This window comes from Rattus norvegicus, chromosome 5, assembly GCF_036323735.1.
Source record: "Rattus norvegicus strain BN/NHsdMcwi chromosome 5, GRCr8, whole genome shotgun sequence".
Lineage (NCBI taxonomy): Eukaryota > Metazoa > Chordata > Mammalia > Rodentia > Muridae > Rattus > Rattus norvegicus.
Window position 1 is genome coordinate 160,739,028 of NC_086023.1, and position 23,458 is coordinate 160,762,485.

General features: G+C 44.6%; 1 protein-coding gene across 7 annotated transcripts in view; it reads right to left on the minus strand.

Moving 5' to 3' along the window:
* Prdm2 (PR/SET domain 2) overlaps positions 1 to 23,458 on the minus strand; it is a 110,789-nt gene that overhangs the window by 34,632 nt on the left and 52,699 nt on the right. For 5 of the 7 annotated variants that reach the window (NM_001077648.2, XM_039110087.2, XM_017593426.3 and 2 more), the window contains 2 exons: positions 19,140 to 19,266; positions 169 to 279 (listed from right to left, as the gene is read on the minus strand). In NM_001077648.2, coding sequence (NP_001071116.2) covers positions 169 to 279; positions 19,140 to 19,266 — 238 coding nt within the window. Of the gene's footprint in view, positions 1 to 168; positions 280 to 3,570; positions 3,627 to 19,139; positions 19,267 to 23,458 lie in introns of those variants that run through there. The other 2 variants (XM_039110090.2, XM_063287822.1) reach the window with 2 other exon arrangements.

Genomic DNA, 23,458 nt, shown 5'->3' on the forward strand with positions numbered 1-23,458 from the left:
GAAGTAGAGTGTGGAAAGTTCAGCTTACTACAGTAAACTCAGACAGCTTTCTTGGTGTTTAAGCCCTCTATATTTCTTGGGCACTTCTCAGGCAGGCTAGCCAGGATACAAAATGTGAAAAGAAGCGGTTAACACAAGTCTAGATCACCAAGTATGGCCAGCACTCACCTTCTGCAGAGCCCCTCATGTTTGCAAAGGTAGAGTCCAGCTCACTTGCCTTCAGCTGTGTGGGGTGGGTTCTGATGCCTTTGTTTTTGTTCTCGTGTGATTTCTTCTTCCCTGAAACGCAGCATATATCTATTTACTCAGTCACTCATTACACTCTGACCCTCGAGACAAGTATTAGCCCAAGCAAAGCAGAATGCATTTGTAGGCAATTACCATTTTGGATTTCCAAAGAAAAGAATGGATAATGACTAAAAATATCAAGTCTGTCAGAAAAAGAAACTCGTAGGTCCTGCATATTTTTTTTTTTAGATCTTTGGTCCTTAGTTTCACACAGCTATCAAATTAATGAACAATGTATTCTTTTTTTTTTTGGGGGGGGTTCTTTTTTCGGAGCTGGGGGACCGAACCCAGGGCCTTGCGCTTCCTAGGCAAGCGCTCTACCACTGAGCTAAATCCCCAACCCCATGAACAATGTATTCTTAAAAAGTTAGAAAAACAAATAATAAAATCTTTAGAATCAGCGAAGTTGAAATCATATAAATAATACAGGAAAACGCATATTAGAGAGAAACAGTATGTCACAACTTGAAATGTTTTATTGGTCAAGACAGGATAATCCGTAACTGCAACCTTTGACTTTGGAAGCAGACATTGCACTATATTATAAGGGGTAAATATGGCCTCTCTCAAATGCAGAGAAATAACAAACATGTCCCTTATTTCATTAATAACACGGAGCACCCAAAGTTAAGGAAAACTAACTATACTCCAAGTGATCCCAAACTATAGAAAGCTGATTAAAGCACGACCTCTCCTGAGAAGCTTCAACAGTGAACTGAAGCCCCAAAGGAACACAGCATGTTGCAGTACTGGCCCCAAACTGGTAACCCAGAATTACCAGAGCCAGGTGAGTCTCAAGTCCTTTCCCAAGCACGTCCTTCTCTTCTGGCATTATTCTCTTCACACACACTCCCCTCCACTCCCAGATATCCTGAGGAAAAGCTTCCCTGCTCCTCCATAGACGACAAGAAACCACTCATTACTATGGAACAGAGAGATCAAATTCTCCACAGCCCCAATAGCACATGACCACGAGAGGAGTATGATCAGCTAAAATGAAGACAACAGATGGTTTTCATGTCAGAAACACAAAAATGGCATAATTGAAAAGACCATGAAAAGCACAGAAGTCAACTACGATATAAAGCACTAATTTAAAGATCTGACACAGATCTAGCAGCCATAACAGGAAGCGAGTGGACTGCACAGAACAAGCTATTTGTTGGTCTTTCAAGGGGAAGTCCTAAGACAGCATTTTAAGTGCCCCATCCTCTAGCTAGTAAGACAACAGGCTTGCTTGCTTTGTTTCCTTTAGGAGTGGGGGAAGAGGGTCAACAATATGGCTAGCAGTTCCCAACAGTATGGCCACATGCTCCTTTCCACACACACCTAACGTGGCTAGGAACACAAGCACACTCATGACCAAAAGCTCATCCACTCTGGTAAGAAGCGGAGGGCCAGAGCAATGGACGACTGATCCCATCTCTAGGTGAAGACTCATCCTAATTGGCACTGCACAAGGCAGACAGACACCCAGGCACTTCCCACAGAGGCTCTTCAGACTCCCCTGTCAATTTCCCTGGTAATTGCAAACCCAAGCTTTAGAAGGACTTGTGTTGAACAGAAATTGATCCTCTCCCCTTCAACAGTTCCTTGTCCTCAGTATGTCTACGTCCTTCCTGTGTGTATGATGCTTAGTCTCAATCAGATTAGTAACTCCAAACAAGACGCATGCTAACCACAAACAAAAACACAAAGGACATCTGATGAGACAGGGCAGCTGACCTGCTCCAGTGGCACAGGTCAGCAGCAGAACCCGCACACATTCTACTCAAAGCTACAAGAAAGAGATGCCCCCCATCTAAATCACGCCTTCTTCTAACGACTACCAGTACTCAGTGTGATCAGTACCACCCTCATGTCCTCACGCAGACTGAGAAATAACTCTTCACGGGTTTTCAAATGGAGAACTGTAATCTAAACACGCTCCCCACCCCTGCAGTAAGTTTCAGATACATTAGAAATAAAGCACATTGTAAAATTAAATAGAAACAGGTGTCAATTTGTTGACCAAAATACTCTGGCAAGGAAATTCAAAGATTTTCTACAACTTAGGTGCTGTAGCACAAGGAGAGTCATGACGCACACCAGGCATATGGAAGCACAACATTAAATATACTTCTACTGTAATGGAACAAGCAGCATGATGTACAAAATTTAGCTGCTTAGGCATGTGAAAAGCAAACGCTGTGTTACACTGTGTTCCCTGCCTTAAGACAGACACAACACCCTTAGAACAGCTAGTTCACGCCACACATCCCTTTCTGAACTCCCCAAGTTTGTCTACTACTCTCCAGGGAGTCCCTGTAAAGCCACAGCCACCACGGAAATGCCACCCGCTGTGAGGACAGAGCACATTAGGCGGCATGAGGATGAGTACCCACCTCCTGTACCTTTCTCAGAGGACTAACAAGAGGTACACACAGCAGTTACAACGCCTGGTTTTCAAGCAGAGCACCAATGACTCTCGGTGACACAGCTGTCAGTTGTAGGGATTGCTGACTCACTGGAGTATGTTTCACAGCATACTGCAGAGGGGAAGGGTGCTTTACCCAGACTGCATGCTTCCAGTCCCAGTGTGTGTCAGCCTCAAATGAAAACACGGCAAAGTCTCTCCAGCTCTCTGTGGGGAGATCTCTCAAATATCAGAGCACTGAACTAAACCCATGTACTTACTTTATTTGAGGTTACTATAGACAGATGAGACTCTATAGCCTACATATTTATTAATAATTATGCTAAAAAAACCCACCAATATACTAATTCTAAAGATGAAGAAAGAAACCACCAAAGTAACTTAGGAACAATGGATTTATGTGGCAACAGAAATCTAGCAAAACTATCATTTGCTCATGGAGCTAAGACATCAAATTTCTCTCAAACAGAACCACTTATCAAGATTCTTTTGAGGCCCTCTGATTAGAGACGGAATGGACTACCAAAAAACTGCCTGACTGCCCCATCAGAGTGCTATTTTGTGGATAAAACTGAAGGCTCAGACAACGAACAGAGGAACAAACACATCTGTGACAGAAAACATTAAATCCTGCTCCAGCGTATGTGAGTGCCTGCCTGGTACCACACCAGTGCTATTGGACACATCTCCTTAAACAGGAAAGTTCTTTCCAAGTACTCGGTTTCTGTCTGCTACATTAAAAGAGATTAAAAGAGAAAACAATATGACTTATCAGGACTTTTCTGAAGGGAAAGGGGAACTTGTAGCTTCTATCCTTGAGGCAAGAGGCACCACTGGGTGGCTGGCAAGTACACAAGTGCACTTACCAGGGGTTCCTGCAGGTCCTACATGGCGCTACTGCCAGCTGGCTGCTCCACTTGGTCTAGACAAGAAAGATACAGGAATGAAACATGAGGAGAGTGAAATGGAAGTGACAAAGAATAGCGTGAGACAACACCTGGTGTATAGAGGAAGAAATGTGCACATAATGATGAAGAAAAAACAAGACAAAGAGCAATTATCCACTGCATCAAGTCTCTCATAGACCTCCCCAAAAAGGCCACTCCTATGTTCTTAGCTGCCGAGGCTAAGAACCTCGTATTAGGCTCACTGTCAGGTTAATACCATGCCTATGTTCTAGGATGTGACGCTTACACCACCTACAGACCATTCTTCTAGAAGACCTCCAAGTACCAACCCATGCCTGTAATAGAGAGAGACACCCACAGATCAGAGATGGGAAATGCCTACCCAGGCCTCACAACTGTAGCTCTGGCACCGTAATTAATGAAGAAAATACTGCTCAGAGTGCTCTTTCTCCTGCAGCCATCTCCTAATGCCTCAGTCAGCACGCCCCATGCTTGCCACCCATTACTAGCCTGGTAAATGAAGCAGATACATAAAGCTTCTACACACAGTATAAGGATGCCGGTCAGGTTAGAGGAAAGCACTCTTCCATTTTCGTTTACATCAACAAGTATCAGTCAATACACAAATCACTGCTCTGAATAAACGTGATTCTGAAAGGAAAACAGGAGCTTCTGATCAAATGGCTGCCATATAAAGACACTCACAGCTGAAATGGCAGCTTCTGTAGACAATGGACAGCCTCACACTGCTAGTGCCCAAGGTGGGATTGCAAAATCAAAACTGCTTAAGGCAGCACATTAATAATTTAACCCAGATCTGGACTATGCTCTACTATTCGAATAAACTAGACAAACAACAGGAAATACTAGAGAATAATGTTTCACTTGAAAATGTTCAGGAGCAAAGAAAATGCAAAATTCCAGGTTTGCTCAAGCAACATTAAAAATTCAGCACAACAGTGAAGTTCTTACATATTCTCATGTAAGTGAACTAATTTTAGAAGTCCACAGAACTCTCCTTGTGTGTTGCCTCCTCACTGGGGAGTTAATCATCTCTTCAGTATCAACAGAATTAGGGCAGCACAAAAGCCAGGTCCATGGATCTTTCTTTGGAGTTCATACTGTCCTCGTCCTTGGATACAGACAGTTAACCAAGATTACTCTGAGACTCTACACTTCATCATGAAAGGTCACTGAAGGTCTGAGTGGCAGACCAACAGAATCAAAAGAGGCCATCAGCCTTAGTTGTCCACTGCCTCCAATCCTCACCATTCAGCCAGACCAACTTCCCAGCAACTCAACTCCACTCCAACAAAGTCCATTTCCCATGATTACCACTAAAGTCATAATTTCAAGTTCAATGTTCCTTCCATGTCTTTTGTCTTGTGTTCTTCCCCTGACTTCCATCCCTAGAATCCCTCTTCCTATCCTAATCTCACAGCATTTCCATCCACAGTCTACTGCTTCTGCAGTCTTTCTTCCTGCCCCTTTGGGGAAGGAAATCTGATGACTGAAAGTCTGCTTTCGTTGTAGGCTACAGAAAGACTCAACAGAGAGCTAGGATGAGAAAGGCACACAGGTCAGTGACTACACCATGGGTAATGGGTGCTGGGGAGCTGCTTTTAGCACCATGAAGGAGGAGAACTGGAGGAGAACTGTGAAGCCCATATCCAGGTCCCCTGACCTCAGACACGGCTTTAAACTTCACATTATTATGTGAGCTGCCTCAAGTCACAACACCCACAGTACCCACCCTGGAACTTCAATTCCCATACAATTCTCCCCTCCATCCTCTGTGATCCAAGGATACTGTTAATGACATTTTCCAGGTTCTAATTTCACTCTTAAAAATGAGACATAATGAATCCTTCTCTATCTCAGGTAGAGTGTGGTCAATTATTAAATCACTTAAGCTCATCACATTTCTTCCTCACATTTCTGTATGGCAAAGCCATCTGATGAGCAGCACTCAGGACATACAACTAAGACACAAACTTGGGTTCTGAAAACCAGATGGAAAGTTTAACTGGGAGAAAGCATAAAGCACATGCTCTGGTAGATTCTTAAAAGTAAAGCCACCCTCTGACCGTGTTAATTAAGGTAGAAGAATAGATGGGTAACGGCCACCTCAGTACTAAGGTTATGTTAGACAGTGGTGGGCAGGCACGGGAAAACAATGTCAGCACTGTCTTACTCTGGAGGTGACTAAATGGCCTACAGTGGGTTTGGACACAGGAGAAAAGCTGGGAACACATGTGACACTAAGTTCTTCACGAAGAATCCCAGCCCATTTTCTGTATCTGCTTACTTGTAGGTCGCCAACAGCCACACGAGGGAGAATCAGGAAGCTGAGATGACAGACTGATAGGGACCAGTGTCTGAGACATGGTGCCCAGGCCTTCTGTAAAGGTCATCACAAAGTGGCCATGACAAGTAGCTACCAGAGAAGAGGTGCTGTCAGTCTACAGGCTTGACACTGGTAAGAGTCCAGGACTTATTTTTCATTTCATAGAAATGAAAGAAACATGCTACACACTTCTCAGATTTTTTTTTTTAATTTAACTCCAAATGTTACCAGAGAGTAAAAAACTGCTAAGCTCCTTCAGCACAACCACACCTCTTTTTCTACAGCTAGGATCACTAAGAGCGGTTTGTAATCACTGAGGCAAATTACAAAAATAAAACTTCCATGGCTTTAAGTTGTTCCACATATTAAACAGATCTCTCAACAGCCAGAGCTCTGTGGCGTTGCTGTGTGCCTGCTCTTGCCAGGGTGCTGCTGCAGAGCCCGTGTGGGGCTCCAGGCTCCCCAACTTCCGCACGATCATACATAGATGCTTCTTATTCTGCCAATTCAGGAGGGTAAACAAGAGTGCTCACTCTACGAGTGGGAAGAAGACTAGAGCACAAGCGGTCTCCCGAGACCAGTGCTCATGGCTGTAGGAAAGGGTCTCTTGTCATTCTCGACCCAGGCCTTCATTTCACCTGTTCCCAGTAGATCGGTTCCATATACAAAGTCATGCATTCTCTCTTTTAAGAACTGAGCCAAATCAAGGGGCACACAAAATCAGAAGTTCTTCAGCAAGGGAAATGCAAGCCCCAATGGAAGTACTGCCCCACAGCTCTTGGGCCAAGATGGGAGAAATAAGAAGTAACCCCATTGCAAGCAGACAGGAGCCACCCGGGACATGTTGATGGTCCAGCAATCTGACACTGATACTGAGGGGCAACAGAGACCAAGCATACAAAAGAAGCCTCTTAGATCCTGTAAACCGAATCATCTGCAAGGCGTACCCAACAGATTCCACTCATAACATGGAATTCTCCACAGTTGGGAGTCTAAGTTGTCAGCCTATGTTCCTTCATATGCATCCTTCAGTAAAGTTTCTACATCAGCCATTTGTTTTGTTCCTTAGGTTTACACTGAATAGAAACAGAGATAATTATGGATATGTACAAGTCTAATGAGGCAGGAAGGAAAAATATTCCCAAAACTCATAAACACTGCATCACTGCACGCCAATGCCTGAGCGGTGTAGGATACAAGTGCAGTCTAGTCTCCCAGTGTAGGATACAGTACTGTCTACACTTAAGGGCGTGATTACTCCTCACAGACCTTCCATCTGCTCTCCTTCTAACTTCAACATCCGTTTTACATTTAATGTGCATGCGTGTGCATGTGCACGCATGTGTACTCAACTGTGTGTGGAAGTGAGAGGATGATTTTCAAGAGCTGATGTTCTCTTTCCACCATGTGCTTGCAGGGATGGAACGAGTCCTCAGGCTTGATAGTAAGCACTTCTTTGTGCTGAGCCACCTCTCGGGCCCGCAACATAAGGGGTTTTTGGGTTCTGGGTTTCTTTTTTTAATTAAATGTATTGAGGTTCACATTAGTGGCTTTTAATCTTTAGGAAAGGACATCTTGGAGTCTTTGAAAACCAGGTAAAATCTGAGGTTCCTCTTCCAAGTTAGTCACGTTGGGCACAAGCACATTTTGTAGTCCACATAAAGTGGCCTCCTCTTATGGAAACAGGCTGCAAGTGCACACAAGCAGTGTCCACGCCACAGAAGCACACCTGCGTAGGCTCAACTTCTCAGACTGACAAATCCCTCTGCTCCCCTCAAAGCCAGCTTCAACAGTAACTTCTAAGAAAGTAGTTCTTCACACCGCTTTTTCCTAACATCACACTCATAAAAAGTACAAAGATATCTGAAATGCTTTGTTACTTTTATGACTAATGATTTCTGAGAAAATGTATATAAACTTCATTCAAAATGCCAAACACATAAAACCTGGTTAAAAGGCAAAGCGGTCAGGAGTGTTTGAACTACGTGAAGTAGATCAAAGAAGACAAGCCTTCATCCTAACAAGCTAGCGATGGGCAGAAGATGAGCAACACATCAAGTGCCACAGGTCATCTGACCATGCCCCAGCAGCACAGGTGAGCAAGTTAAGATGACAAGTGCAACAACGCAGCTTTGGAGGCAGGGAGACACCTCCAGACTACAAGTAGGACTACAGGTAGGACTCTTACCTAACTGAACCTAATAATTAAGTCTGTATCTCAAAAGCAGAACTGTAGATTTCTAAAGAACATGTTAGAAAATGTTGAAACTTGACTTTTCAGACGTGTGCGGGTACCTCCATTACTATGAAACAAACCAAGGATCAGTAGATGCACAGCAACCAGCGAGGGAGGGCTCTCCTCAATCTGCAGCTGTTGCTATTTGAGGCAAAAGCTCTCTTTTTACACCCAAGCTGGCTCAGGTGGCATGAGCTACCACAACCTGTTCATCTTACCCATCTTACGGGGGGCCTTATACTAAAAGGCAAAACACTGCTACTAAACCAAGGACTATTTGGCCTTTTTCTTTTAACTTTCTGGCTTTTCAGTCTGGTCCTTCTGATTCTAAGGCTGTGCTATTTTTGCTCACTGCGAAAACAGTCCAGTCTGCACACATTCAACACTTGAGGTACAGAGTGGTCTGCAACACACACACACGCACGCACGCACGCACGCACGCACTCACGCACGCACGCACGCACTCACTCTCCATTTGAAGAAGTTACCCATTTGCAAAGTATAGATTTGTACTCAATGAGGAAGCAACCAACAGTGAAGCCTGTGTATCCATGCAAAGTGCATTTCTGCTTGGCTTAGGATAAAAAACAACCAAAACATCTAGGTCGTTTTTTAACCCAGAAATTGAAGGTGGGACAATTCCTTGTACTTCTGACAATTACCCAAGAGATGTGTAAGACACTGTCTTCCTCAAAGCGTAACCAGAAAAAAGCGTAGGCTACCTACAGCTTACTACTGTCTGCACCGTATTAGAAACAGAGTGGCTGTGAACTTACTACCTTGGTGTACATCGCCAACAGCTCTGCTCCAATAGTAACTACAGCATGACACTTGGACTCCAACTTACCACCCAGCATGCATTCCCACAGCCTAACTAACAAGGAAAAGACGTCTCCTGGAGTAATTCATGTAGCTGCTGCTAGGATTCCTAATGCTGGGTACACATGGCATTTTTGTCCTTAAAAAGAAAAAGTAGTCTATCAACTGCAACTAATGACAGGCTAATCCTCCTAGATGTAGAATGTGTGGGTGCCATTGTGAACTGCACAGTAGACTGTGAAAACACCAGGACACTGTCCCACACTGGAGAAATCACAAGACAGACTGACTGCCAGGGCCACCACAGTTCAAAGTTGTCTGTTCATGGACAGTCTCCACACTGCCCCTGCCCTGCCCCTGCAAGCATTCACATCCTCACAGCAAAGGACCCAAGAAGGCCGTCAGAGTGAAGCCCTCACTATTCTCTTAAACTTTGGACTTTAGCTTACAGCTAGTAGTCACACTATCTCTCAGAGAAAGAGGCTCTCGCAATCCCAGATTAAAAACAAACAGCTAGTAGGTCCAGAAAGGCATATATTCTACCTCTCAAACTTGCAAGAAAACGAAAACTAAACCTGAGAAGTCAGAGTAAAAACAATAAAGGCCCAAAGATTGAATTGTTGTCCATTCTCAACTGTACTAGAACTTCTAACAATGCCCATAATCTGTTCTTAGACCTAAATATGGGCAAACAAACCAGTTTGTCTTCATTTTTTTTGACATGTAATGTATTGAAACCTACAAAAGACTGCACCTCAAGAGGTGGGATTAAAAACACAGGAGGAAAGATTATCACTATAGCTCAAACTCAAACACACACACACAGAGAGAGAGAGAGAGAGAGAGAGAGAGAGAGAGAGAGAACTCGAGAGAGTGCTTAAGCATATTTATTCATTGTTTTTCCTTTTAAACAATGCAGAGACAAACCTCTGCTTAATTAATATAGTACTCATTCATTAAATATAAAATTGGCCTTGGTTAAGCCACCATTAAACTAGTAATGTATGTGTGAAAAGGCCCAAAGTATCATGTAAGCAAAGACTCCATCTCATTTCAGAAACCAGTTTTTATATACCACACGAAACAATGTCATTGCAATTTTCTTGCCTCTGACACTATATTACTGTACATTCAAAACAAGTATTATAGTATACTTTGAATATATCTATAACTGTACGATAAACATCCATTTAGCATTTAGAAGCACTTTGAAGACAAAATGGCCATATACAACTTTAACCCCTGAACACTAAGGGATGGAGGCTGGAGGAGGATTTCAAGTTCAAGGCCAAAAAAAAAAAAAAAAAACCCTTTTTAAATTTCCAGATCATAACCAGAACTGGTTCAGCACTCCCAGAGTTCTCTAGTCTCCCCTCTTATTCTACTGGGGCTTAACATACACTGCTACTTGATACTGTAAGTAAAATCGCTTCCTCAGAACTTCTGGAAAAAAAATAACAGGAAGGAAATGTTTAAGGTGTTTGGAAATTGAATGCAAAGCTAGCTTTACCCAGCCAATCAGGCAAGTTGGCCCCTGGGTCATATGTCAGCCACCTGACTCCAGGGAGGACAACTCAATACTCTCGAAGTTTCCAGATTCACATTTATCACACTGTATTCCATATTTAAGTTGGAAAAACATAAAGACAGTACAGTGTGCCAGGCCAGGATGCAATGATGCAGTAGCTCAACGGCATGGTAAATACTTCAGTGTGTCTAAGGTCCCCGTGCTCCAAACAAGCACAACACTACGCACACAGACATAAACATATAATGAATTAAAAACAATTTTTAACTAGTGGTATAACTGTGATCACAGCAAATGGGAAACAAAGGCAGAAGGATCTGAAGTTCTAGGCCGGCAGGAACCACATAGGGAGATCATCTTCAAAAACAAACTCTACTGTGGGATGAACACAATGAAGAAATGAACGCTGGCAATCCTTAAGAAAATCCAGTTACCTCTGCAGTTCAGCCAGGCCTAACAGCATATGCCTATTATCCCAGCACTTACGAGATGGGGCGGATCAGAAATTTAAAACACAGTTTAAGAAGGAAGGCAAGGAGAGAGAAGAAAGGCATGTTGTGCCCAGGACAGATTGGGGCAACTCTTCCTACTAAGTCCACTTTCCTGCCTCTCCTACAGAATGAGTCAGGCAGTGAGGACACGACCAGCTTCATCAGCAAACCAGACTTCTGGAGGTAACACTTCAAGATAGTTCATGCTTGTTCCAAAAAGCCAAAATGAACCACGAGACACTACCCTTCATAAATAAACATTCTGACAAAACAAACAGAAAAACCAGAGCACTTACCTACATTCTAAGGTAGGGAAGGAAAGCAGCAAGCATCACTCACTTCCTTCTACTACAGCAGCAAAATAAATCAGAATCACACTAAATCACTTTCTAGATTTAATTTTTAGACTGTATATTAGATCCTGTTCAGGGTCCTTAATCCTTGGCCTAAGGGAACCTGAAAGTGCATAATACCAGTGCAGCAGTACCAGTGCAGCAGTACAGTGCACAGTACCAGTGCACAGTACCAGTGCACAGTACCAGTGCACAGTACAGTGCACAGTATAGTGCAGCGGCAGCAGCGAGACCACAGGAGTGCTACAGAGGAGACTGCACCTCAGCAGGTCAGAACAGTAAAGCATGCCGGCCAGGAAGTAGGCAGGGCAACAAGGTCTTAACTCTGCTCTGCGCGCTTCAAGACTGATCCGTGACAATATGAAATAGTCAACAAATCCCACACCATCAAACGTGTCAACACAAGTAAGCTGGAAGGATCCTTAAACGGTTTATGTTTGGACACTGAAAAGAATGACTCTAACTTGATTTATAACCTCTCAGAGCTGAGATAACTGCCACTGGCTCTCATTTTAACTTTACATCTGAAAGTGTACAGAGTAGCCCAATTCATCCCTGCTACTCAGCAAAGCCAACAGAACACTGCTGTTTCACATTGTGATCCTTTCCTATTCAGAAATGCTGGGGGTGGAAATTGGGCGCGAGCAGCAAGCCCTTGGTTAACGTGGGCATAGGAGCATTAGTCTCCTCTGAGGATAAAGATCCCTCAAGCACAGAGCTAGAAAACAATAGCACTGCTGTCACTGTCAGCAGATGCATCATGGCATGATGCCAAATCCCGACACATGTCTGTATGAAAACTCACCTCATTAATTAATTTAGCAGAGAATGTTTGCAAAGCATCAAATTGGTTTGGTCAGAACAGTAGAAACAGCTGCTTTCACTGTGCAGTGGTGGTATTTATCTTAATCCCAGCACTTGGGAGGCAGAGGCAGGTGGGTCTCTGAGTTTCAGGCCAGCCTGGTCTTTAGAGTGAGTTCCAGGACAGCCAGGCTATGCAGGCACAGCTGCTTTCAGTATTTATCTTTTCATTACAGGAAGTGCAAACTCTTTCAAACGTCTTTTGCTTCTGTCCTGTAATATAAGCTCTTCTAACTATTAATGTTAATAAAGACCAAACTCCAGATCTCTCTCTGGCAGCATGGAACACACAGGGAATCCAAACTACACAGCACCATGCCAGTTAACCATGCACCATGCCAGTTAACCATGCACCATGCCAGTTAACCATGCACCATGCCAGTTAACCATGCACCATGCCAGTTAACCATGCACCATGCCAGTTAACCTGGGCTGCAGCTTCAGCTCCATCTGCAGTCTTCACTCAAAGTGCCCATCAACGGTTTTAGCCCCAAAGTGTGTTCTTTTTCCACTCAATTCCTGTTTTATTTTTATTTATTCATTTGTTTATTAAGACAAGGTCTCTCTATGTAGCCCTGGCTGTCCTGGAACTCTCTATATATACCAAGCTGGCCTCAAACTCAGTCTCTGTCTCCCGAGCACTGGGATTAAAGACGTGCAGTACTACACCTGGTTCTTGCTTTCTTTAGAGGCAACTTCAAATATAAAAGTACACCCTCCTCTTTTAGGTTCCATGCTTAGGAACACTGAGTTCCCATATCGAAATACCATCTGTGAACTGGAATAAGAAACTGCCTAGGAAAAGAGAAGCACAGCTAGTTTTAAAACCAATTTAAAAATTGGTTATTTAAGCAAAGAACCTGGGAGTTCATCTATCTAAGGCAACAACAAAATTGGGGGTTTTAACATTCAAGTTATAGTCAGATCAAAAAAGAACTAAACTAACTTGAACTCGTTATAAGGGCCTTCTAGAAAAAGCAATTACAATCGAATATTTTTTTTTCTGGTTTAGACAAGTCACACCTTTCAATTCCCTTTAGACAGAATACAAAGCAGTACATGGCCAAGCTCCTAACACACTTCATCTGATGTCTCAAATAGTTTTTCATATATTAAGATTCTAGACTGGAAGGGGTTGGGGATTTAGCTCAGTGGTAGAGCGCTTGCCTAGCAAGCGCAAGGCCCTGGGTTCGGTCCCCAGCTTCCAAAAAAAAGATTCTAGACTGGAAGTGAGATGGCTCAGCAGAGAAAGGCACTTGCTCCCAAGCCGGAGTTTAATTCCCAGAATGCACATGGAACCCAGCGACTCCTCTACAAGTTATGCTCTTCACTCCACTCAGCCTCGTCGTGTGAACGTGCACACACACATAAAGAAATTACACTTGTGAAGAACATTTTACAAAATTATGACTAAACCACACAATTTTTCTGCAAACAAGGTTATATCTAATTAAGAATCAAAGACATAGAAACAGTTTTCAACATTCAGCCCAAATCTGGAGCACCTCAGTGATGGCACAAGTAGAATCAGGAAAGGTAAAAGAAGTTTTCTCCGTCTGTAACTGAAACCACACTGAGCATGTAGACACAGCCCACAGAAGTAAAGGTGGTTAGGACATGCACTGTTCAACAAAGGCATCTCTCACATGGATGGCAGCTAGGGCCTCGAGAGACACAGCTGTGAGACCCACCATACACTTTACCTGCCACACAGCCTGACCTAACAGGCCCAAAGCCCTAAGCACAGGAACACATTGCCTCTGGCTCCCTGAAGTCCTGCTCCACACCCAAGAGGTGAGGGTCCAGTTAAGTCTACCTAAAACCTGCCTACCTTCATCAGGCCTCTATTCCAGCCCCAGCCACAGAATATCAAACAGAGCCGCCAGCTGCCAGAAGAGACCAAGAGATCGTTTCATATAAGTCAGCCTGTTCTCTGCTTTCACAGTGTACTTCTGAAGAGTTAACTCAACGCCTTCTACTGAAGCCCACAGCATTTACGAGAGCATGGCCCCGCCCCAGCCCAAGCCATCCCCAACCATACTAAGTAGACATCCTTCATCCTTCACCAGACCACCATCTCAAACGAGTTCTTGACTCTTGCCTGACAAGTACCCATTCTTTACCTGGAGCTAGGACAAACCACTCCACACATGCAAAGTTAGTGTGAACACTGGTGAGGTGCTCAGCAGTCTGCTAGTCTCTCTTCAGGAGGCTGGGCACCACCCGCACACCTCTGCTTCTACACATTTCCAACATGGCTCAACAGTTTTCTTTGACGCCATATCCCTTACAGGGAAAATTCATGCATTGCTCTTTCTCAAGATTCTTCCCATAATAATCAGAAAGCATCAAGGGGTTCTTGCTGACCCACATCAACAAGAAGAAACACCGAGTATGACTAGGAACTTCACAGGGCTGGCATTGATGCCTAATTTAGCCAGCTCCTGAATCTCCCCAACTAATGTAAACACGGTACCTGGCAGAAAAGAGGCCAATGTAGCCACATACAGAGCTGAGTTTCAATTCAAGACATTCTCACATGGGCACAAGCTTGCCTAGATCATACACTGCTCCTCTCCTAGAGCACTCAGCCCCCTGGAGCTTCATGTCACTTGGGACACAGGTGAAGGAAGGCCCTGACAAGAGTTGTGCCACACTCCACAAAGATCTTATGAGCCCTTGGCCAATGGTCCCACTGAGAGCAGGAACCTTATCTGATCTGTCCACGCCCCTACCTGGACTGTATTCTCTGCATGTGAGACTTTTCATCTTTCCTAACCTGGTCTGAGCTATTCAGCACCTGGGGAAGAATGTCAAGTATGCTCAATTTCAAAACACTTCGGCATTCTTCATTACACCAAGAGTTTTGATTTGAACAATTCTATGCGGAGACAAACGAAACGCTTCTTCCTTACGGTTGACTGTAATTTAAATGTTGTGTGTTAGTTGAAGGTCACCAGCTGATATTCTCAGACACAGGACGGAACCTTAATGAACATAGCCTGTGCAGTCCAGTAATGGCTATATAAACAGTCTTCAATCATCCAGCTCTCAGGTCTAAGGGACTTCTTGCTCCTATAAATAACTCTTCTCTCCTAACTTGCCTGAACAGGGAGGTCAGTGGGTTAGAAAGGCCACTAATAAGGGTGAATGAGAGTGAGGCTGAGCCTAGGGAGAGAAGTAGGGGGAGAACTCTACATGGTCCTAAACACACTGGCTGGAGGAGCCGCAAACTCAGTAAGTCCTCAACAAGAAACCCACAGTCATGTTAGAATCTAGTTTCTAAGTGCCTTCAAATTTCAGAAAACGCCCTCCCCCTTTGTTAGCCCACATGCTCCTCCTGAGGTTAAAGCTCAAGCTCCCACGGCTTCACAATCACTCATTTTTGAAGCTGGAAAAGTGTACCTCAGAACAGAGTCAAGACTGCCCACCGTTCCACACTAGGCAGAGGCCTAGGTACCTCATGCTGCCCACTCCTTCCACAAACAAACCCATCTGTGCAGCGCTGCTGTGGCTCCCCCTTCAGGCAGGGCTCGGTACAGCACAGCTACTGCAGTGATGTATCAAAGCTGCACTCACCAGAACTGGCCCAGTATTTGTTATTAGCACCAGACCCTGAATCTCATCTCCAGTGCCACTACACAAGCAAAGAAAGATTCATTAGCAGTCATTACTTACGGTTAGCAAACTCAACTGCATTTCCCAGTCATGAATAGGGGACAGAAATCAAGCAGGAAATAAAAATTCTACATGTGGCCTTTTCTCTGCTCCATTACAGTTACATAGTACACACTATCCAGCTAGAGACCTCCAACTGTAACCTCCCACTGTTCCACCCCAGAGCTTTACCCTGTCCAAAGCCTCTGACAGTCAAGCTCAGAGAGGCTGCTCGGACATGCACACGACTCAGCCGAAACGCAAAGCCAAGTTCCACTGAATGTGCCTAGTGCTGTACACCTGTAACCACAGGAAACTGCATGCTCCTTGGTCAGGTACAATATGAACTGCCTTCTGAAAGCACCATGCACTGTTCTTTCTTTACACATTGTCTGAGTGTTCACTGAGGGCCGACAGCCTGCCAGCCAGTCGAATACTGATCACTGCCTTCCTGATGCATGGAGGCACCTGCCTTTCTGTTTCCCAAGGAACTGCACAAATGGCTAAACAGTCCAGCACAAGGCAGGGCCTAACAAACATTAGTGAATGGGGGGAAAAGAAGGAAGGAAGGAAGGAAGGAAGGAAGGAAGGAAGGGAGGAAGGGAGGGAGGGAGAGAGGGAGGGAGGGAGGGAGGGAGGGAGGGGTAGCTAGCTAGCAGACATGAGAACCAGGGTTTTTCACTACCTAATACACCCAAAAGTCCTTACAATGCACCAAAGATCTGATGAGTTCTGAAAGGTCCTTCTTTGCCATGCAAAGAAGCTGAGGTCCAAGGTTGGGGATTTAGCTCAGCGGTAGAGCGCTTGCCTAGGAAGCGCAAGGCCCTGGGTTCAGTCCCCAGCTCCGGGGGGGGGGGGGGGGGGGGAGCTGAGGTCCAGAACTGTGAAGAATCCAGCCCTTTGTTTCAGCAGTACAAGGTTATGCCCAATATCAATCTACTAGACAGCTATATGTCCCCAACATCTGGCTTTCAGAAATAGTCCAACAAAATCTCAATGCAGAGTTAAAATACTTGAAGGAGGGCTGGAATTCTCTGGACTCTTATCATCAGGTCCAGATTCAAAGTATTTACTGACCTGAAACAACTGAACCAATTTACCTTGATTCTCTCTGATACTATTATTTAAAATGTCTAAGTTTGTACTGACTGAATATAAAAGGTTCTGCCTTCAGATCTTCCAAGCTGTTAAGTTAGATTTCACAGCATAATTAAGAAAGGTTTGATTCACTAGATTCCCAAACTCTAGGTCACAGAGAGCAAACAGGCCTCTTCTGAAGTAAGCTGCCTAAAGTAGTAGGCATACTTGTATGAACTCCACACAAGTCTTTTAATTAAAGCTCAAGAAGGCCTCAGTGAGCTGTCTACTGCTCAGACTCTTTATCAAAATAATGGGGCAGGAAGAAATATGCATCACTGCCAAGTGGTGGTGGCCCACGCCTTTAACCCCAGCAGCCTGGAGGCAGAGGCAGGTAGATCTCTGTGAGTACAAGGTTAGCATGGTCTACAGAGTCAGTCCCAGGGCAGAAAGGACCACACAGAGAAACCCTGACTCAAAAAACAAAACCAAAGACCACAAACAGACCAAAAAATAAAAAATAAAAATCACCAAACGGGGCTGGAGAGATGGCTCAGTGGTTAAAAGCACTGACTGCTGCTCTTCCAGAGTTCCTGAGTTCAATTCCCAGCAGCCATCTGTAATGGGATATGATGCCCTCTTCTGGTGTGTCTGAAGACAGTAACAGTGTACTCTTATAAATAAAAATTAATAAGAAAAAAATTTTAAAAAGTAAGTTTAAAAAAAAATCACCAAACAATCTAAACCCACCAATCTAGCTATGGAATGTATACATTTGTGTATCACTAACAGAACAAAAAGATTAGTTTCAGGCTCTTCCTCCACACTGAATTGAATGGAACAGTGAGGGATAAAGGAAAAGGCTAATGAAGCAGGTTTGGATACACACACCAAAGTTTGCCACAAGCAAAGTAAGACTGCCATGAGTTACAGATCTAATTAAATGTCAGGATTAAGTACAGTGGCACAATAAGGAAGTCCCCAGATCCCCTAATTTTCGGCCTCCACAAGCCGTAGCTTCTCTAGGAAGGCTGAGAGCATGACTCCTGCTTACAAACGAAATAGACATTAAGCACAGAAAAGAGTCAAATAATGGCGTCTGCTGAGCCTCGGCCCGACAAAATCTCAATGCAGTTAAAATACTTGAGGGAGGGCTGGAATTTTCTGGACTCTTATCATCTGATCCAGAATCAAAGTATTTACTGACCTGAAACAACACCTGAATCACCACCAATAAATGGAAAAATGTACTCAGCAAGCGACCTACCAGCCACCCTTTGGGTGAGCCTATTTCACTTTGCTGTGATACGCAAAGAATATGGAATTGAAAAGTCACAATGAGCTCATCAAATATGGCTTGAGAGTTTTCCAAAACCATGTTTATGCTTTTATTTATAACCTCACTCCCACAAAATACTTTGCAATGTCTGGGAAAAGAACAGGCTTGTTCGGATTTACTAAAAACTAAGGGGAGAGCAAAAAACAAAACAAAACAAAACCCCAAAGTTCTTGTTTTAATAAAAAACGACCATTTCGTGCCTTGACTCAAATAAAAGATCCCCAAGTTCACATTAAAAGTTTTTCGCAAAAATATTCCAGCGACGTATCGGTATGCCAGCTGGAAATATGATATAGCCAACCAAACTATTTTCCTACCCACAAATTATCCCCTCCCTTTTATAAGTGTGACTGACTACACTCTACCTTCTGTTCAAAACATCGTTCACCACAGAGTTGAGGGCACGGCAAGCCTCCTAAACTTCCACAAAGCCCAACACATCCTGTCGCCCTCCGCTCCCGGTGCACCCCATCTTTGTCTCTCCCAGGTCCGGTTCTCCCTTCCCGTCTCCCTCCTGCGCTGTCAGCCGGGCCGGAAGGCGCAGGCGGCCTTCCCTCGCCGCGCGGCCAGCCCTATTCCGGGAGCAAGGCCGGGCCCGCACTCGGCGGCCGCACGCGCACTTCCCGCCGCGCGAGCGCTCAGGCACAAGTTCGCAAACAGCCCGAACGCGCCGGGACTGCCGTGATTCAGCAGCGGGCCGGGCAGAGACGGCGGGCCGAGCCCGGAAAAGGTCACCGCGACGCTACGGGCAACGCCCGGACCTCGACCCTTAGGCCGGCACGGGTGCGGCCCGGGCCGGGCGGCGGCGGCGATTCCTACCTCTGCGGCTCTTCGGGGAGCTCCGCTTGCTCCGGGCGCTGGCTCGCTCTTCCTCAATCGCAGCTGCTATCTCAGGGTTGTCTTCCCCATTGTACCAGACCAGGAGCTCCTCGCCAGGCGCGATTGGCTACCGAAGAGAAGAGACAAGGGGCAGACCAATCAGAGACACGGTTGTTGGCGGGGGCGGCGCAGCAGCGGGCAAGAGCGGCGCGCGGACCGCAAACAGCTGTCGGGAGGGCGCCGCCGACGCGGGTGCGCGCGGAGGGGAGGCAGGGCCAGGGCGCGCGCTGGAAGGAGGCGGACCCTAGAGCGCAGGCCGGGGGCAGAAGGCGGAGCCGCGACCAGAGCTAGCAGAAAATTCCTTGGCTGGCACAGCCAAGGCAGGGCATTAGGGACAAGCAGGACGGCCTGGCAGCTTGTCACAGGGGCTCGCAGGAGTTCATGCACCGGCTGATATGAGCCTAGTGCTCAGCCTCCATCTCCAGATTCTTACAGCTAGCTCCAAACCTCATGCCACCCACGCAAAAGAGAAAATAAAACACGGGACGATTTTGCTCATGAAATTCAAGTGGATGAGAAATGTAAAGGGCAAATGGCATGGGAAGGAGTTAAAGTATACGTTTCTAATTCCAAGCACAAGTTAAGCAGGAACGAGGTACACCTTTAACCATAAACAACACAAGTACAGAAGCCCTGAGCTCAGTCAGAGCCCAACCTAGCACCCACAATGCACAGTCATCAAAGCAGCGCAGGCTGTGAGAAAACATCAAGAGTGTACATCACCGTTACAGAAATCCCTAAGATAGCATTCCATGAATTATGTTCCTAAAACAGTAAGTTCTTCAGTCACACCTGACACCATCATACAACTACACATGCAACATCCTGAAGAAATATTTTAAGTAGAAAAGCAAGTCCTAAACAGAATTGGGAAGGTAGCTAGCAGTTTTCTTTCATTGCCGGGAACCCATCTGTTCAGAAAGTACAAGTAAAAGCCCATCTAAGCCCACATGCTGACACAGATGATCACAGGAAGAGACACAGAAAAAAGGGAATGTTCTCGCTTGGTGTAGAATGAGTGGGAATGAGGCAATTAAAATAACCCATATTGCAGTCTTGAACACAGATTGATCCAGACAAGGCCACCAGTGGACCTACCAGTATTAGGTGAGAGCGTAAGTGCCCAAACATTTGCTTCCTGTCAAAATCCTCTCCCCATAAACAGCTACCAGTCACAGACAGAGGAAGAGTCTTTAAAATGACTCAGATGGACAGCACCTGCTCCTGAGACTATGCAGAGGACAGATCAGTTCTGGGATGCCCAGAGGCATAAGTGGAATCTAATCAGAAGGAAGGCCAAACTTAGTCTCCTCAGAACTGAGAAGTTATCAAAGACTAAAGTAACTGCCCAAGCCAAGGAGACAAATGAGAGCCAGAATTCTGTTTCTATAAGGGTGTTGGAGTAGGTGTGTCACTGTCAGCAGGGGCTATAAGACCCTCATCCTAGCTACCTGGAAGCCAGTACTCTGCTAGCAGCCTGTAGAAGAAGAGGTAGATCTCTCAGCACCTCCTGCGCCATGCCTGCCTGGATGCTGCCATGTTCCCACCTTGATGATAATGGACTGAACCTCTGAACTTGTAGGTCAGCCTCGAGTTGCTTTGGTCATGGGGTCTGCTCACAGCAGTTAAACCCTAACTAATACAGACAGCAAGCATGACTTTGTTTCATTGTCCACAGAAGTCTCATTATTCAAAAATATTCAGGTTGTTTAAAATAAAAGAACCAGCCCCTGTTTACTTTGTTCCTCCAAAATATAGCTAAAATCTGCCACTTTACTGTTTTTTAACCAGTGTCTCATATCCTTTCTTGAATCAGCTAAACTTACCTAAAACCCCTACTTTGGCAATGTATTAATGAGTTAAAACAGCCATCACAAACATCTTTTGGGACTTTGATGAGCTAATCTGATTTGTTTGCTTTCCAAAATTAAACTGTTTTCAGATCGTGTAAATCTTAGTTCAGTTCTCTTTTTGATTGAGATATATATATATATATATATATATATATATATATATATATATATATATATATATATCTGAGAAATGGTATTAAACACTATGTGGAATGATTAGGATTCTAGAAAATATAAAATACAAGCAAAGTTTGAAAGTAAAGGGAATGAGGACAAATGTACACTTCTCCTGGTTTCCATCACAGCATAGTCAGGACACTGGCATCCAAGAACAAGAGCCCTATTCCTAGCTCCTGGCTCCCTTCTCCATGCCCTTGGACCATCAGCAGAGAGAGCTTTACTTTACAAAGAGATGAGGTAAACATCTGCACAGAGAGGAGCGAAGCTCGGTGCCCTGGGTTTGAGCCCCAACACCAAAGACGGAGAGGGCAGAAATAAATACAAATTTCTCATAGAGAAGAAACTTAGGTCCATTCAAGTTAGTCTTTATTGCAAAACACAGCCTAGAATATGTGTGTGTGCTACCAATCGAATCAAATAACCACCTAAGCATTGGCTGACTGGTGAAGCCTCCTCTTCCGACTGAGCAGCTCTCCACATCGTCTGTGACTGAGGTGTTGCCATGTTGTGGAGCCACATGCCAACAGACACATTTTTATTTTGTACCCCTTAGGATTTTCAAGATTTCTTACAATAAGCTGAAGAGAAACCAGAGCCATGCCTTGTAATTCATTTACAAAGACTGCCTCAGAAATGCTGAATCCTGGAGAGCACAGCAGATCACAGCTGAGGGATCCAAAAGGCCTCCAACATAATGGGACAAGTGCCTTCAGGCGCACACAGATCAGCGGCACGCTCTGCCGGTGCAGCTCGTCAGTTCCCACTCGGAGTAGCTGTCAATACCCTACACTGACCCACGGCATCCGTCTACTTTTACAGCAAACGCATGAATTAATCTTTTATCTTAAACATCTACTCCCAATACAAAAATCTGAAGCCGGAAATGCTCCAGAGTTTCAAAGTTATATGTGGTGACATGACTCCACAATCAAGACCAGGATAACAGAGCCCCTGCATGAAGTGCTGGTATGTCCACTTGTCTCAAATGTACCTGAGATAGAAGTCAATTCTGTACTTAGAGGTGGGTCCCTCCTGAAGAACTAAGTGTATGCGGATATTTAAAATCCAAAACACTCTGATACTCGACATCGCAAACACGGAATGCTCAACCTATACAGCTGTCTGTCTCCATCCCTAGTTTACGCTGCCTGTTTCACAGTCACCTTGTCTTTCTCCACCAGGATCCCACCTTGCCAACAGAAACAGATGTGTCTCCTGCTTGAGATGTATTTGAGAAACCAGACGGATCCTTAGTGCCCTTTGGAACCAGGCAGCAAGTCTACTAGAACTGCCTGTGACTAAAAGTCAGTAGAAAGAAATGAAAAACAAGTTTTGGACAGCCTAAGTATGAACATGGGGGGAAAATCCAAATTCTGCTGTGCCTAGAAGCCAGGTTTAGGTATAAACATGTCACAGTGGCAAAGCTAAGAAAATACAATTGAAGGACATTTTTTTCTCCATGTGGAAACGTTTAATGAGAGAAGTAGAGTGGAAGAAGAAAGAAAAGGCTGGCCATGAGCACGTGGAGGAAAGTGTGGGGAGGGGAGTTGGGGGAGGAAAGAGGGGAAGAGCCTTTTTTTTTTTTTTTTTAAACTGAAGAACATTTAACAGCCACACTCTAGCACAGCTTGCAGAAAGCCTTTTGCTACCACACCTATGAACTCAGGACCCTGCCTGAAATTCTCAAGAGTTTCCAACTCTGAGGATTTTAAACCAAGAAAGAAAAAAATCTATAGACTTGTCCCCTAGTTTGTAACATATACAAGTGGAACCAACTGAATGAAAAGCTATTGTTTGTTACAGCAATTTGGACAGAGGTATCTATTCCAAGAGGTAACTATCATCTATCTTTTCAGTCCCAAGATTCCATTCTAGAACATTCCATACATGGAATGTAGATCTGTCTGCTACAGAAACACGACAGTGAAAACCAAAGAGGGAGCCAGAATCTTGTTCACCACATAAACATGCTAACATGAAAAGCATCCTAGTAGTAAGGTCCCAATTGTGCTGGGTCCCAAATGTGCTGGTACCTCATCACCAGCTCTGAGTGTGGTCCTCTTCATCTCTGCAACTCATTTTCCCAAGAAATATTTTGACAGGAAAAAGAAATATATCCCAAATTCTTTCCTGAATATAACCAAAGCTAATCCAAGGCTTCACACAGTCTGAATACTATGAGTGTGCTCTCTGTTAACAGGCACCACCATGGTACTGAGAGCTGGG